We start from the raw sequence: 18,227 nt of genomic DNA, 5'->3' as shown, positions 1-18,227 counted from the left end.
CTCGTGACGGGAATTCCGGCTTCGTTAAACATAAACCCCATAATTTACAAGGCGGCATGAAATAGATACTGAACTGTGTACACACACACACACACACTATTTAATTAAGGTGTTTGCTGCGCACTCGGACGAGTTTCCTGGCCTGTTTTGTGTTTTATTTTGGAATCTGCTGAGGGGCGTTTCAAGACGCATAAAACTTGGTCGATCCTCCACTCCCCGCAACTTTTAAGACACCTTTAGCAAAGATTACGCCTGGTCAACCTTTACTAAAAGAAATAATACATGACCCATTGTCCTTTAAGGCAGCATTATTCAAATCAACCTGCCACACGAGAAGTTTGCAGACTGTATAATCGGTGAGCTTCCGTCAGTATTTCAAGTCAGACCATATTGGCTCAATCCGCCCTCCTCGGCTACAACCAATCCAAATTGAGAACCTCATTTACTGATCACACGCACAAGCAGACTTGAAGACAAACAGTAAAATGTAAACCCAACCACGGCGAGGAATATTCAGTCAGTCAAGGGTAGATTCAAATCCAAAACACCAGACCTGCAATGGTTTTACTCAATTTAAAAATAATCCAGTGTAAAGTTAAGACGGTTACTTTGAATGTAGTAAAAATGGAGAAACAGCACAAAGTGGAAGCAGAACCTTTATTTTTAATCTATAATTTCTCAGGAATGTCAATGCAAAGTGGCTATAAAAGTAAAGCACCTTTTTTAATGGAAATGTGAAAAAACCCTCACAAGTTTCAGAAACAAACTGTGTAACGTTAATGTATCAATACCATCTTTTGACCAATGTATGTTTTCTGACTAGAATCAGCCAATTGTGGTTGGATGATTTATTGTCTACTGTATATTGCATATGCTGCTTTACCCAAAAAAGTTCCTGAACAAAAAACACCCGGACCTGTTCTAAATGATTTAAATAGCTGACACAGAAGTGAGAAGTGAAGATTGATATTAAGATCTTGAATCACAATTCTTCATCATACCAACAACATATCAATTGACCTTAGTTCCTCATGAAACGTTCCAATTCTGTCATTGCAACGACCCTGACAAGTGTGTCACCCTGTTGTTGTAACATTTCAATGTTCTCAAATGAAATATTTATGTGATGCGCAGGAATAACGTATTAGAATTCTTAATTATGACCCTTTATCAATACTATAGAGGCCTAGTCAATAAAAAGAATTGCTTTTCTACCCATGCAATCAATGTATTTAATTGCACAGAAATTGATATCCATCCATGGATACACTGGAATGCCTGTCATACATTTGACATTAAATGTAAACTATGAAGTGTTTATTACTCTAGGTCTGTACCTCAGTGCAAAATTTTACTTGGAATCAACTAGTAACAAATACATTGTATCTGCCACTGGCCTTTGCAAAACCCTACTACTTAAAAAAAATATTTTTACAAATACTATGACCTGGCTAATCTTTCCTGAATCTCATTCATTGCATTTTAAAGTATGGTCTATAAACAAGGAAATATGCTGCGCATCAGTACCAAAGAACTGTACAAAATTTGAGAATACAGAAAACAAGAACAAATGGATGGAAGTATTTTTTTTTGTGTTTCAAAATGCTCCTCTCATTTCGTGGTAGAGATCAGGTGTTCAGAAAAGGCAGGTGGGTCTTCTAAAAAAGTTTCCATCCTCTTTTGTTAAGCTATTGCCTTGGCCTCCGGAAGGAAAGCTTCCCAAAACTTGATAAGCTGCAATAGAAAGGGGAAAATGAGAATGACAGTACTGAACAAGACAATTAAGAGAATGACCAACTATACGCATGCATGCACGCGTACACACACACAAACGGGCAATTCCATAAATTGTATTAAACATTTATATGCTGTGTTCACCATTGGTGTATGCAAAGCCAGAAAAAAACTAGATCTACAAAACGTTTTATTGAAGAGTATTGGATTTGGATTGGATTTGCTTTTATTAGTCTCACAGTGGAGAAATTTACATTTCACAGCAGCCAAGTGATGAAAGGAATGAAAGTAGAAAAACAAAATACATGAGCTGCTGGAAAGGCACCCACTCTCGTGGCGCCGTCTTGAAGTAAAAAAAAAAACACACACACAAAGAAACAAATAATATGACAGCACAAAGACAATATGACAACACAAAGACACATAGAGTCACTCATTTTTAAGCACCTGTACCCTCTTAGAGACATTAAGCAGTTCTAGATGAAAGAGGAGAGGATCAAAGCGTCTTTCCACCAGTGGATCAGGGACATCCTGGTGGAATGTGCACGTCGACTACAAGCTAAATGTGTTAAGTTTTTTTTTTTACTGTGTCAACTCCAAAAATTCCAAATGTCACGGGTGGCTTGACTTTGACAACTGGATTACGATACCAAACTGTTGTGAAGGACTCTACCTACTCAAGTTCAATTCGGGGATAGGTTCCTCCATATGAAATTAAAATGCACATTTTTTACGAGTAACACAACAGGTCTTTTTTGTGATTTTTTTTTTGTGGAAAAGAAAATAATGAAATGTTCTTGATAATTGTTTTTTTTTTTGTTAATTTGTTTTTATACTTCTTTTGCCTCCTTCTTTCTTTCATTACTTTGATGCTGTGAAATGTAAATGTCTCCAGTATGAGACTAATAAAGGCTAATGTAATGTAATCTCATATAATGTAATTTAATCCTGCTCCAAGGTACCCTGTAATAATCAGCAGACTAAGTGTCATCCGATTGTGCCTTTTACAAAAAACAATCAAGAAATTGTATACTGTATATCTTCTTTTCCTTTCGGCTTTTCCCTTCAGGGGTCGCCACAGTGAATCAGTGTCATCCATTTTCAGAGGTATGATTTGCATGCTTGTTTTGGCTAAACTTTTAAGATGGATGCCCTTCTTGACACGACCCTCTGTATTTATCTGTTTTTCTTTAAAGTCAGACCAAGGCGGCACACCAGAACATCTAGAACAGGGGTCGGGAACCTATGGCTCGCAAGCCATATAGAGCTCTTTTGATGATTGCATATGGCTCGCCGATAAAACTAAATACATATTCTCGTTTTTTTCGCTGTTCATTTCCTGTTGGGGCTGCAGTTGCCGGAAAGTGCAATTTTGATTGGATGACACTGACCTAGGTTGGCGGAAAGCGTAATTTTGATTGGATGATACTGGCCGTCAGTTGAAACAGGTAAACGCCCCTTTAAATGAACCCGACGAGTTAAAAAAAAAATACGAGTACGCTCCAGCTTGAATGCACCGGAGGATTCGCGATTCTAATTTGCAATGAAACAATAACATCGATGAAACAGTCGAATGTCAAGTGATATTTTAACCAGCCCCATGTTAACGTTAGCATCAACATACTTCTGCGAGAAGTATATTACAGATAGCAAGTGTGGAAGCTAATGAGCTGTGTGCAGGCTAGCTAGCAGTAACTTCGCTTCTGGACCCGGCAAGTTGACTTTCATTCCAATCGTTTGCCTGGATTTTTACCAATCATGAGGAACGGTAAACCATTCATGTTAACGGTGAGTACTATCACAAAGTTATTTTAAATAATACATTCTGACATTTTGTTGAAAAGTGGCCGTGCGTGCGTGTGTGTGTGTGTGTGTGTGTGCGTGTGCGCGCGTGTGTGTGTGTGTGGCTCTCACTGAAAAACATTTCTAAATATTTTACTTTTATGGCTCTCTAAGTCAAAAAGGCTCCCGACCGCTGATCTAGAAGTTCAAAAGCAATATTACTGATGAGAACTTGAGTTATGTAGAATATCTAACACAACAAATCGTACTAATCTGTAAGATTAAGTTTTTTTGGGTGAATCTAAGCGGAGCTGTCATTTCAGACCAGTTGAACATAAAATGAGGGTAAATGCTATTACCCTTTGCTGAGACTGTAGCATTGATTCCAAATATTTGATGATCTGGTTCTTCAAATCCTTGGCTTTTTGTGTCTACAAATAGAAATTACGTATATGAATGCCATTTTGCCATTTCTTGCGGATTCAAAATACAGTAAAGTCTCGTTATATCGATATCGGTTATATCGATAGTACTGCTTATTACGATACTATTTCTATGAACGCAAGGAGAAAATTTCATGCCGCAGGATCGGACATATCGATAGTCCAGTTATAGCGATATATTTTCCGACTCCCGAGAATATCGATATAACGAGACTTTACTGTAATACAATTTCAATTTTGCTAGTTCCATACAATAAAACAAGTGTACATGAAACAAACACCTACCTCAAACCTGAGAACTTCCTTGCGCACGGTCATGCCAATTCTATCAAAATCTCTCTCGAACTGTGTAACTTTCGCCTCCCACTGCGCACACACCAACAAAATACTATGAACTCACTGAGCACGGCCACTCACTGATCAATGACCAAAATCAACCATGGAGAGTAACGTGAGCAATATCCACAGTAGAACTTTTTTTTCCCAATTTAACCAAAGCGTCAAGCTAATGTACGGCGCTATAATTGTCTGTGTGTGTGTGTGTGTGTGTGTGTGCGTGCGTGCGTGCGTGTGTGTGTGTGTGTGTGTGTACCTCGGTGATCTCCTCCTTGGTCTGCTGCAGTTTGTCTGGCTTGTTGGCCCATAAAAGTTTGGCCTCCGCTTCTCTCTTTTTCTGGAGTGCGCTTTGAGCCTCCTGCCATCGCTGCCAAGCTCGCATGCGCTGGTCAAAGCAGCCCTGTGGACATCCAGCAAGTGGTGGACAAAATATAACACGACACCCACTACCATCCATACAAGCTTGTTGGAAGCCCAAGAATGGGTATTAAAAGTGCAAAGTCGTTTGCTAATAACAACAAAAAATAACTGTCACATTGTAATAAAAAAACACTTCAAAACAATTTAATTGTTTCTGATATATATCTCGTTTAAGAACATTGCAAATTTGATTTGGAGGTGCTTCCTGGGCCTAAAGTAAAGTACGGTACTAAAGAGATTGCGCAGTTGCCTTACCCGCACAGCACCCAGTAAACGGATGTAGTCAGCCAGCACCTCTGCAAAAATGAAAAAGTCACTGGAAGCCTGCTCATGGTGCAGCTGCTCCATCTTGTCCTCGACCTCTGCCAGCTGCGATAGTGCCCTAGACAGAGCCGTGTTGTCTTCAGAGTTCCCCAGCATGGCCATACTTTTGGCAAATACTGCCGTGCTTCCGCAGAGCTCTGGTGTTGGTGGATGAAAACATCGTGTCAAATCAGTAGACACATCTGGGTACAATGGGTATATTTTTTTCAACCCCGCTGACCCACTTTATGAATTCCTGCTAAGTAGTTCAGATGTGGCTCACCCTTCCTGTGATTGACCAACGAGTACACCACAGCGTGAAGTTTCCTTAACTGCTGCTCCTCATTCTCCACCTCCTGCAACTTATCCTCAAACCACTAAAAAGAAAGAAGACAAGTGTCAAAACCAAATCACAGAAATACATTTGATATTTCACCAGCAGATAAATAAAAAAATCTTTTGATGCTGAGCACAACTAAAATTCTGATGTTTTATCTGAATTTAAGTCTTTTTTTTCTGACCACGTCAAGATTTTTTCTCCACATCTTGACAGAAAAGCAAAATGTCACTGATCATGTTCGACAGACTTGCTAGCTGATTACAATTGTCCTTATTTCTAGCTATGTGGCAACTCATTTGTGCAGTCACAATTATGTGAGTGTGGTGAGAGGTGTGTGCAGTCCCCCCCCCCCCCCAACAGGTCAGTTGGGGGGGGGGGGGCAGTGATGTCTGCAAACTGAATGATAGCCAAGAAGGAATTACCCGCAAGAGGATTTGTGCTGCCTTTTCTCTTTACATTGGAAGCGTACCGTGAGCATACCATTGTAAAATCCACTCATTTTATGCTGCCCCACACACAAGGCTCAGAACTATTCTAAGTGTTCTATTTACATTAATACATTTTTTTTCGTAGTTAAGCAAATGGGGATCTTGTCGCTCACAAACCTGAGTTAATCACATGTATTCTGTGTGATTAATCAAGATTATTCAATATTTTTCACAAATTTCCCTTATAAATAATCAAGTCTTATGCTTGAACAAGGAAGGACTCAGAGTTTTTAATGCTGACATCGATAAATAAAATTAAAGCATCAATACAATAGTACAGCTCTTGAACTAAATAAAGGGAGTCACACACTGATTTTGTGCTACAAGTAATATTTTATCTGAGTTATTCTGGGTTGAGTTATTCTGGGTTGAGTGAATGCTGGCGCGTGTGGCTTCCGCTGCTCACCCACAGAAAAAAACTAATCATGTGACTGTAAAGTGTCCTTGAGCGTTTTGAAAGGCGCTTAGAAATGAAATGTATTATTATTATCACTTATATTATCACTTATTATGGACTGCCAATTTCAGTAGCCGCCAAGCACTTAAGACAATAGCTCTTGCTTGAGAGCAAATGTAAGCAAATTATGAAGTTACCACTCCACATGCCAACTTTTGAAATAATTAGGCGAGGTCTGAAGAAAGTGAATATCCAAATTGTCTCCCAACACAAACTGTCCCTTTTCAATATAAAGGATCACCTCCAGCTTTAAGCAAGAGATTCTCAAGAGCCTTATTTTCAACTCTGTTGTTCGTTATCCAGTCTCTGGCAATCAATATATTGAGTGAGAACACGTTTCAGGATGTTTATTGTATTTTTCTTGACAAGGATCACTCGCACCTGCCACTGCACTGTGTGTTGATGGCGGCCTGTTTCCACTGAGTATTTGCTCATTTCACTTCATAGGCTTTACTCTTAGGTGCTACTTTATTATGCTGGTTGCACATTGATGTAATGACCGTTCACCATGCCAATATGTACACATAAAAAAACTTTTTTTTATCCAGACTTCCATTCGTCAATTTTAATAACAAGAATTTGCCACACCTGGGTCATTCTCCTCACCCATCATGCATGACTGGCTGTATTTTACCACACATTTCACCATGGAAATGTAAACATCCGCATTAATAATAATATGTAATAGTGGTGTCTGAAACTCATTACAAAAAGTTACCGGACACCAGGGCAGACAACTCTGAAAAGTTGCCTGCCCGGCCATAAAGTCGCCTGCCCAATTTTTCACAACTTGAAACACAATAAGACGACTAATTGCAAAAAAAACGTCATTGTTGCAAAGTATTAAGATGTTATTTTTATTAAGGATGTACCTACAACAAATGCTCCCCTGCTCAATTTAATCGTAAATATCCCTTGCTGATGATTTTGCTCCAGTTGTCGTTTGTCCATACACTGTTCGTCATGTTGCACAATGCAATGTTTGCGTTGCATCGTCTGCTACAAGCCACGTGAACTCCTATTTCCACAATGCTTTCAATAATAATAATGATACATTTAATTTCTAAGCGCCTTTCAAAACGTTCTAGGACACTTTACAGTCACGGGATAATGTACGTTTACGTTTTGTAGTGTCATAAATTTTGTTAAGTTCTTTTGAATCTTTCTTCTGGGGCTGAGGTTCTGTGCATCTACTTTGGAAAACGATATGCAAATGCACGACCTTATAACGCTCGGGAAAGTCCGGAAGCACGAAGCAGGCTTCTGATTGGCTGCCGTGCCGAGTATGCAAATTGCCAAACAAATCCAAATTCAGAAATTTTCAAACCGACTTGAAAAGAACCATTGCAATAAAAAATATGGGACCCAGAACTCACATTTTCACATTAAAGACTCATATAAAGGAGCAGACGAACTTTTCAAACGTTTGATCTGAAAAAGAATCTGTCGTTTTTGTTTTCTTAACGAAGTTGTCGGCCACCCAGGCGGAGACTTTTTGTATGTTCTATGCCCGATGTAAAAGTTGCACGCCCCGGGCGTCCGGGCACACGTTATTACAGACAGTGCTAATAGCTTCTTTTTTCCCTTATGTCAGTATTTCCGGAATAATCACACAGTTGGTCTCAAGGTGGCAACTTGTTTGCACTGTCACGATTAGGACAGTGCGGTGTGTGTGCGTGGATGCATGTATATTTTAGTTCCCAAGGAGACTCATCCATGGATGGACAAATTGATAAACGATACAAAGCACAGTTGCAGTGCAATGTGAATTTAATGATTTCTTTGGGGGGAGGGGTTATTTACTGCTAACTTTGCTTGCTAGCTAGCTTTCTATCTATTTATCTTACTATTCTATTTGAATTACTTCCTGGTTGAGTGAACGCTGGTGCGTGTGGCTGCCGCTGCTCACCCACTGAGAAACGTATCCTGTGACTGTAAAGTGACCTTGAGAGTTTTGAAAGGCGCTTATTAATGAAATGTATTATTATTATTAATGGTGATGGCTTTCTGAAAGTTTTAAGAAGAATAAATTAAAATACACCCTGCACTTTGTGCTGGAATTTTGAAAGGCTTTGATTTTACTGAACCAATACAAATGTTATTCAAATATCTGGCAAAAAATATACATTGAGGAATAACATTTTGTCTGTATCGCAAATCCTTTTTGCCGTGGAATAGTTCATATACACTACTGGGTGATTGGTGTGAAAAAGTCTGAATACTCACCACTCTAACATTTACATTATCTCCTGAGATTTAGGAAGCGCTGAATGAAAAAAAAGCTCTCTGTCTAAATTTCACTAATTGATTAATGCATTACTTTTGGACTTGAGCATTGATCTCAGGTTGTGATTCAAGTGGTGCTCTGCATTCACATCTAAATAAAACTATTCACATAAACAGGCCACATGGTCTTACAGTGTCAGATTCGTTCATCTTGATGGTCATCTTGTTGACAGCTTCCGACGCCTTATTGATCATTTTAAGGAAGCCAGCTCCACTCAGCGCTTGTGTGTTTGATGCTCTGGGTAACTGAAAAGACAACCACAGATTCGCCATCTTGATCAAAATTCCATCATTGGAAAATAAAACAAACAACATAGAACCATGTACATCTACATCATCTACTTCCTAGAATCCTCACATCTTCTTTTTCCAAGAATTCTCGCACATCGGGATCTTGTATTAACAAAGGGTGATTGACAACTCTCTGCAGATACCTGAAAAACAAGAATATATTGGTGTGAAACAGGTAACAAGACCTCGAGAGCAGACGCCAAAAATAAGGTTATACAACTCCATATGTCACTACAGTGAAGTACTGTTCAAATGTGTGTGTGATTTCATCTTACCTCTCCAATGCAGCTCTTCGTCTCTCCACAAATTCCACTGATGATGGATCATCCATCCCCACTTTCACTTTGGTCATTCCTGTCATGGGAAATCTCACTCATTTGATGGCTCATGGAAAACTAGTCGGCACACCACTCATTTTGTTTATATAATCTGTCTTCTTTTCCTTTCGGCTTTTCCCTTCAGGGTTCGACACAGCGAATCAGTGTCCTCCATCTAACCCGGGTTTGTGCATCCTCTTCTCTCACACCAGATACCTTCATGTCTTCTTTGACATCATCCATAAACATCCTCTTAAGCCTTCCTTCTGGGTTCCTGCCTGGCAGGTCCAAGCTCAGAATCCTTCTTCCGATATAGTCACTCTCTCTCCTCTGGACATGTCCAAACCATCTCAGTCTGGCCTCTCTGACTTTCTCTCCAAAGCCTCTAATATGAACTGTCCCTCTAATGTACTCATTCCTGATTCTATCCAACCTGATCACTCCCAAAGAAAACCTCAACATCTTCAGCTATGCTACCTCCAGCTCTGCTTCCTGTCTTTTCTTCAGTGGCACTGTCTCCAGTCCAAACATCATGGCTGGTCTCACCACTGTTTTATACACCTTCCCTTTCATCATAGCTGAAACCCTTCTATCATACATCACACCTGACATTTTTCTCCAGCTGTTCCACCACACGTCTAATAGGTTAAGAACAATATCCTTTTAAAGACTACCACTTGTATTTTTTTGGGCTGTTGTACACTTCAGCCAGTATTTCACTGAATGCTTGCAAGAAAAAAATGTCCACGATTTGTGACAGGTTGCTAATCCATTTGGTAGAATTTTTGAAACTCCAATTCTTGTTGCCATCAAATTGGGAACAGATTCAAACTTTCTTTCTGACCATTTGTGTCCAGTCAGACAATGTGTAACTCTCTTGCAAACATCTTTGCGATCAGGAAAACTAAAAGCATTGCGATGAAGGTGGATAGAAAGACGGGCATAAAGAAATTGGCTCTTAGACCCACCTACAACACTTTTCTCTGGTGGCAGCGGAATGATGCATCCATGCAGTGACTGTTTGACAGACAGCTTCTCATAGAGCCCCAGGAAGTCACTGAAGCGCCTTCTCACAGAGAAGGTCCTATTTTTAAACATGGGCAAGGAGGTCTGGAAGGCCAGATGATACTTTAATCAAGACAAATTAATGACATGACATGAAGTGATGAATGTACTCAAAAGGGAATACAAACTCTTGTGGATACTCTGTAGGCCACATATGCATTCATGCCATCACCTGAGTGAATGGAAATAAAATGAATGCCGAAAAACAGATTTGTTGAAAACGCATACAAAAGAAATATAGATTTGAAAGACACTGACCAACTTTCTCAGGGTTGGTGACAGCAATATCCACATCAAAAGTGTCCTTGTCTTCTTCCGCTTCAAGCTACAAGTGGGGACAGCACATTAGCTCTCAAAACACATTTGCCCATTTGAATAAATACGTCGAAAAGCACTTGGGAAACATGTTACAATTAATCATACCCGCGATCATGCAGGGCTGATGTTTGTACCTGTTCCAATGAGGTGGTTGGCATGGCGGCCGGACTCTGAGAAAACGAGGAGATGGGACGTGAGCTGGAGAGCTCTTTCTGGGAAGAGCTTTCAGATTTGTCTGTGCTTTCTTGAGTGTATGTGGAAAGAAAAATAAACTTACTCTGTTGCCCAAAAACACAGATGTGATTCAACATTAAGGAATATCCCATTCAGGCCACAACAGAGGGTGCATACCTCAAGGCCTTTTCACATGGCACAGGTTAGGTTCCTTTTGAAACACGTTGACAAAAATGGTGAACAAAGACCTTTCTGATCTGAAGCAGACAATTCACTAATGAATCAACTTGCCATAACGCAGCGCCAATTGCTTCTGAAGAGAATTTGATGTCAGATTTTGTTTCCCTTGTGTCATTAATTCATCAGATTTTCAACAGCCGCTAATGTGTTGTTCCAAATAAACAATGACTGATCGCCTGATACTGTAATTAATAACTTTTTCACAGTCAATGTTGACCTTCAGTATTTTTCTCAAAGCCGGATACATTGGCCCAGTTTATGCATTGAAATGCATTAGTCAGGCAGGTAAATTAGAGAGAATGTGATTATAAATGAATTTTAAAAACGTTTGTGGTGAATATAACATTACCGGCTCCTTCAACATTACGCACAGCAGGCAGTGAATGCAATTAATTTGCCAGCTTGACGGTCAATTGTAGTACCTCTACACACCCGCAATTCGGCAAACTCTTTTCATGTGCTGACATGTTTGTATTGTATTACTCAGATGGGTGGAGTCCTCCTCCTCCTGGGCAATCTGCCCCCACCAGGCACCTACTCCGTCCCTTTTGATATGACTCTCGCCACTGTCTCGCAAGGTTCATACCCAATGCAGGCCCTATAGGGGCCCTCGCCTGGTTTATATTTAAGGAGGGTTGTGGGGCAGCTACTCCCCTTCCCCTCTGTTCCGGCGGGGCGAGCGCTGGGTGCCTATACTTCTGGTGAGACCCCAATGCAATGGGCATTTAGGCGCGTCAGGGGCCCAAGAACCCTGACGTTACCCCCTCGCGTCACTCGGAAGGCATTCCACCACGTGTGGCAGATTGGTGGAGTTCCTCATCATTATTTTCATTAAACAGGCTGGTGCATTTGAAGGCACTTTTCCTTTTGGAGAACCACAGGCTAGGTTCCTTTTGAAAATGCTTATATTTCTTTTATTTGGGCAATTCAGGTCCTATTACTGTATTGGAGTATTGGTTCTGCCGATAATAAAAATGTCATAACAGAGGTGTGGCTATCCAGCTGTCTGAAAATGACGTGAGGTAGCCAGAACCTGCCGAAAATAAAAATGTAATAGCAGAGGTGTGGATATCCTGCTGCCTGAAAATAACGCTAAGTAGGGATGAGCAACTAATAAATTAAACTTGATGTTCCAATGTCATACAATGCAATTCTCAGATCGTCCGATCACTCCATCCAGGTCTCACTGCCATCAAGGACGCTAAATTAGTGGGTAAACAGTTGTTTTCCCAAATTTTTATTGGAATAACATGTGGCCTTTCTTGCGTTAATTGTAAAATATTGTGATTCTGTGATTAAACAGCAATGCCCATTTCCTGGAATACAGACAAATCTTTGTGTTTTTGTCTTTATGAGTAGACAGACTGGTTCTTTCTCCCTTTTGTTTTTGCACAGGAACCTGTAAAGTCAAGGGCACCGCAGTTGCATTTAGAGTACCGGTTCTACAAAACGCTGGGTACTACAGGTAGGTGAGAGTGACAGATATGGCTGATGTTTTGGTTTAACTGGTCCGTGGATTTATGTTGTCATGTGTCATGTGTTGGGCGATTGTATATTTACATAGCAGGTGATTATCCATAACAGTGTTGGGATGTTATATTCAACAGGTTTAGCAACTTACTTTTGTTTTCAGGAAGATGTGTTTGCATTTTTTGTGCTTCAAAAAATAATACAATTACATATTGGGTCAAAATAGGAACTGGGTGGAATTCATTGGACAGTTGAGCAATGAATCGCTTCTTTTCCTTTCGGCATTTCCCTTCAGGGGCCGCCATAGCGAATCAGTGTCCTCCATCTTAAGAGGTTTGATTCGCATGTTTGTTTTGGCCAAGCTTTTACGTCGGATGCCCTTCTTGACACAACCTTCTGTATTTATCCGGGTTTGGGACCGGCACAATAAGACACTGGCTTATGTCCCCTTGTGGCTACAGAACAAGCAATTCTATGAACTTAATAAAGATGAAGATGATCAGTAAAAGGCTCACAAACACAAACTAGTCATTGACACAGCAGCATTCAAACAAAGCAAAACTATATTCACAGTTTGCTCATTTGCTATGCAACTAAAAAATAACGTACAGTACTTCTTAATGTAACTGCATTGGCCTTGTAACGGTAACCTTTCGTGAAATCATTCGAATGTTGTCTTAATACTTCAATTTTGTTTTCTCTTGTGATTTCTTTTACAAAACATTTTTGTCAACTGGCATAGTCAGGGCCTACCGGCAAACAGATCGGTGTCTTCGTCTGAGTGGACTCCGTTGGATTGGGCGCTGGTGCGACTGCTCGAATCGCCGGTGGGGAGTTCGCCTCCTCGAACGGGCTGACACACTCCACGACTCATGGACTGAGTCGGCACAAAAGAAAATACAAACGTGATTCAAATTAAGCAAGCAAAAACGTTCTGAAAACAGGCTGTCGAAAAGCGTAATTGAAAAGGTTGGCAGGCGGTGAAGCAACGCCAACTCAAGCAACCAACAACTCAAAGCATTCAAGTCCACGTATGAGAAGTTCATCTGGGGTTGTTTCCAGCTGCGGGATGATGACATATCCGATTTGCGATTGCGTTTACGCAATGACATAATAAAAAAAATAGCCCAAAGTTTGCGTCCAAGTCAAACTCGCAGGTAACTTATTTTGTTTGGCAATAATGAGACAAAATCAGTTCAGCCAAAGATGCTGTCTTCCAGCTAGCTAAGATAGCTATATCCCGACCATCAATGACTGCAGAACACAGGGGGAAAAGACACGTGAACTTACATTGCTAACGAAAATATCATCTCCCTCGTCACTGTCCCCATCTGCCAAGTTAGACAATCCCTCTTCTGTCTCGTCGTTTGTCGGGAAAGGAGGAGGATTGCGAGACATGTCGGACGCCATTTCCTTGCGGGGAGGATATGTGACGTCATAGAGAAGGAAGAAGAGAGGAGAGCGACGTGTGGTTTTGGTGACCTCTGCTGACCACAATCACACATGACCAAACATTGCCGAATTGCAACCTCAATGCGTACAGTGAAACCCCTCTACAAAAAACATACAGTGAGACCTCAACTTACAAACACCTCAACTTACAAACTTTTTGTCTTACAAACGTCAAATTTATGAAAATTAAACCTTATAATAAGCATCGATGAGAAGGTTCGCTGACGAAGCCTCTTGGATAGGAGGCGAAACGTCCGAAACCTTCACTTTTGTACAGATGACGGCTGAAGAAACCTTCTCATCGATGGACCACTCCTGTACGACTGAGAGCTTACACAGACTTATAATAAGCACTATTTTCATAATACACACGGCTGGCGGAGTATTCTTCGGCGGAAGCACACGACCGAACAGCACCAGAGGTTAAGTTACCAACAGTCCTTATGGAAGGTGACTCTCCTTCCATAAGCCATCAATGACCATCAAAAAGGTAAATAAAACTTTATTTTACAACACACTTTATTTCTTTAATTACAGTCGTCATGTAATGCGCCTTTTTTTCCAAACAGCAATTCCCTTTGACCTTCGAACTCCAACGCCATTCCATCAAGCCATAAATGACCATCACAAATGGAAATAAAGTGACTTTATGATACAATGCAGTGTATTTCTTTCATTACAATAGAACATTTATTATACATAAAATAAGGTATGTTGTGTGTAGTTTTAAGGCTTATTCAGTTGAAAAGTATATTTTATGGAAACCTGGGAACGGATTATTCCCATTTTAATGGTTTCCTATGGGAATTTTCTTTTTTGAGATACACACTTTTCGCCTCACACACTCTCTCTGGGAACCAATTAAGTTCGTAAGTTGAGGTCTCACTGTATTTGCAGCGTGAATGTTTTGACAACATCAGTCATTTGATGAGAGCAAATTTTATCTCAGATGTAAACACACGCACGCACGCGCACACACGTATGCCATCTGTTTTTTTTCCCAGTAGTGCATATGAGCCTACACTTGTTTGACATTTCATATAGGCAGTGTAGAAAGAACAATGGGGAAGGAAATAGCTACATTTACGATCAACATTCACTTTCACTTGCATCAATTTCTTGCATAATGTATTTTACTTAAATATAGTATACTGTACTGTATATGGCTCTCACTGTTTTTTTTTTGGAAAATATTTAGATTTTATGGCTCTTTTAGTCAAAAAGGTTGTACAGTTGCATGCCTACTGTAAACCTGGCATCAAATTGAACAATAGAGGGCCAGGTTAGGCGCTCTATTTTGACTTCTTCTTTTCCTTTCGGCTTTTCCATTCAGGGGTCGCCACAGTGAATCAGTGTCCTCCACCCAACCCAATTTTGTGCATCCTCTTCTCTCACACCAGCTATCTTCATGTCCTCTTTGACATAAACCTCCTCCTTGGTCTTCCTCCCGGTCTCTTGCCTGGCAGTTCAAGGCTCAGCATCCTTCTCCCGATATAGTCACTCTCTCTCCTGTGTACATGTCTAAACCATCTGAGTCTGGCCTCCCTGACTTTCTCTCCAAAGCCTCTAACATGAGTTGCTGATCCTATCCAACCTGATTACGCCCAAAAACCTCAACATCTTCATCTCTGCTACCTCCAACTCTGCTTCCTGTATTTTCTTCAGTGTCTCCAGTCCAAACATCATGGCTGTTTTTTGACTGATTTAATTTAATAATCTGAATGTAATTTCCATCCATTTTCCAATCCTTTTATCCTGACGAGGTTCACAGGCATGCTGAAGCCTACCACAGCCATGATTGGGTAGTAGGTGGGGTGTACCCTAAATTGGTGGCCAACAACAATTAATGCTGACATTCACACCTTGGAATAATTTAGTTATCCATTAACCATCCAGGCATGTTTTAGAATGTGGGAAGAAACCGAAATACTACAAAGACACAGTGAGAACAAACATAATCCACATTGGAAGGCCAGGGCTTGGATTTGAACCCTTGACCTCTGTGCTGTGTAGTGGATATGCTCATCAGTCCTCCACCGTGCCATACAACATACATTTTATTTCGCAAACAGGCACTCTTAATAGTGGAAATGTTTCTGCTGATTTTAGACAGATAAAATACTTGGGACAATATATGAGCTCCTGTCTCGAAAATGTTAAGATTTAGCTTGTTCACATTGACCCAATTAGAAACCCGTATTATTTCATCTTGAAGCAAGCTGTCAACAGCCCCAGTATTTTCTGCAGAGGCATACCCGTACTTGCTGGTAGGATCTGCACAGATTGGTACACAAATCGACATTAATGAAGATTGAAGAAAGGTGAAGTCAAAGTTCTCGTAAGGCTTTGATAGGATTTTGAAATGAGGAGTATAGCAGCCCAGAACCTGAAATTTAGGGGTGAACATCAATCACAAATTGATTTGCAAAGTCAAAATTAACATTTCCGTGGATGTGTATGGGTGTGGAGATGTTACAACAAAAACTATTCAAGAAAATAAACATATAAACAAAAAACTAAGAAAATAAATCAACAAATAAATACATAAAAAACATATTTTCCTTTCGACTTTTCCGTTCAAGGGGTCGGTTGCCATAGCGAATCAGTGTCTTCCATCTTCAGAGGTTTGATTGGATATTGAATTTGCCTTTATTAGTCTCGCAGTGGAGAAATTTACATTTCACATGTTTCGCATGATTGTTTTGGCCAAGCTTTTTCATCAGATGCCCTTCCTGACACAACCCTCTCTATTTACCCGGGGTTGGGACCGGCACAAGAAGACACTGGTTTATGTCCCCTTGTGGCTACAGAACAAGCAACTCTATGAACTTAATAAAGATGAAGATGCTCAGTAAAAGGCTCCCAAACACAAAATGGTCATTGGCACAGCAGCATTAAAAAAAGCAAAACTAATTATGTGGGCCATAAACGCAACGCAGCTCCTGTATTTTGTTTTTCTACTTTCATTCCTTTCATAACTTTGCTGCAGTCCAATGTAAATTTCACCACTGCGAGACGAATAAAGGCAAATCCAATCCAATCCAATCCAATACATGGTTAATCCCGATAAGCACCTAAAGCACTGCGATCAAGGCAGCCTCCACTCGCAAAAATCGAATAAATAAATAAATAAATACTACTAGTACTGCCATTTATCAGCAGTCTGGAGCCCTGGGAAGGAACTGAATAGGTCAGCTCTTTGGTCTGGAAAACTGCTCTCGCGTGCAGTGTACTTACCCTTGCTGTTTTTCATAACTGTGGAAAAACACATTCATGAAACACCATTTGAATACATGAGAAAAGTGGCTGCATCACTTGTGTTTATCACATTTAAATGTTAGAATCAGGTTTTCGATCTCGTCCATATTGATCATATTTTATTCATAGCTTTACTTCTCTATTTGTTTTAATGATAGAATCAGAAAAGTTACTGCCCCCAGGTATTATGCTATGTATTTACTTTATCGATACCAATAACTGTTTCCTCCATATTGCTACCTTCAATCATTTTTACAATTTGTATTTTTTTATTGATACATGTTTTCATTTCTCTGTTTTTTTGCGATTTTTTCTTCCTTGTGAAAGCTTGCCAATTACTTGACATACAGTCGCAGACTACATGGAACATCTCAATTCATGACCAATACCAGAGGTAATAACTTCTCGAGCTCTTTGTTTGAAACATGATATCACAGATATTAATAAATAATTTCATCAACACAAATAATGCTGCTTCTGAATTGGAGGCGTCCAAAACATTATGTCACCTTTTTAGAAGTCATTGATGAAATCTTTCTTTGAGAATGTTTTATATATATTTTTTCAAAATAATTTTATGTCGAGATTTGGGAAGGTTCGGATTTGCAATTGCACACAATTTGTTACCTGATTTGCCTTCTTGGTTATTTACGATGAAATAAAAACAGGTGAAACGTTTATTTTGTTAGTATTCATAATAGGTTGTATACACCAATTGAAAACAAAAACAAAAAACGGAACGAAAGAAAATAAAATACCCCCTGATAGTTTTTTTCAACATTTTCCTACAAATCCACTGATTTTCGTTTTTCCTACAGAAAGCAAAGAAAGACTGTACATGAACAAGCAACAGCATAATTCCCCATTATGAGCTGCAGTCAATGCTTGCCCGCTCAAATTATATCATCTCTGCAGCAGGAAAAACAAACAAACAAACAAACAAACAAACAAACAACAACAATAACAAAAAAAAAAAATCAACAAAAACAAGACCAGCTGCCTGCTGCTTTACCTTTAGGACTCTACATTACACAAACAGCATTTGATATTCAA

The 18,227-nt window shown here is 39.9% G+C and overlaps 1 protein-coding gene across 1 annotated transcript; it reads right to left on the bottom strand.

Annotated features, from left to right (window-relative positions):
- Positions 1-638: 638 nt before the first annotated feature.
- Positions 639-13,913, bottom strand: LOC148900424 (sorting nexin-1-like). Its single transcript, XM_088992112.1, has 15 exons — positions 13,755-13,913; positions 13,218-13,341; positions 10,715-10,824; positions 10,521-10,587; positions 10,391-10,434; positions 10,166-10,307; positions 9,156-9,234; positions 8,948-9,023; positions 8,722-8,835; positions 5,302-5,395; positions 4,971-5,176; positions 4,552-4,695; positions 4,245-4,325; positions 3,876-3,947; positions 639-1,734 (listed from the first exon to the last, which is right to left on the bottom strand). Exons 1-15 carry the CDS (start codon positions 13,872-13,874, stop codon positions 1,684-1,686), a joined length of 1,524 nt encoding a protein of 507 aa, XP_088848238.1. The 5' UTR covers positions 13,875-13,913; the 3' UTR covers positions 639-1,683.
- Between the last annotated feature and the right edge of the window lie 4,314 nt (positions 13,914-18,227).

This window comes from Hippocampus bargibanti, linkage group LG03, assembly GCF_051943395.1.
Source record: "Hippocampus bargibanti isolate YZ-2025 linkage group LG03, ASM5194339v1, whole genome shotgun sequence".
Classification (NCBI taxonomy): Eukaryota; Metazoa; Chordata; class Actinopteri; order Syngnathiformes; family Syngnathidae; genus Hippocampus; species Hippocampus bargibanti.
Note: the sequence above shows the minus strand (reverse complement) of the source record. Positions and strands in the feature narration are given on the sequence as shown.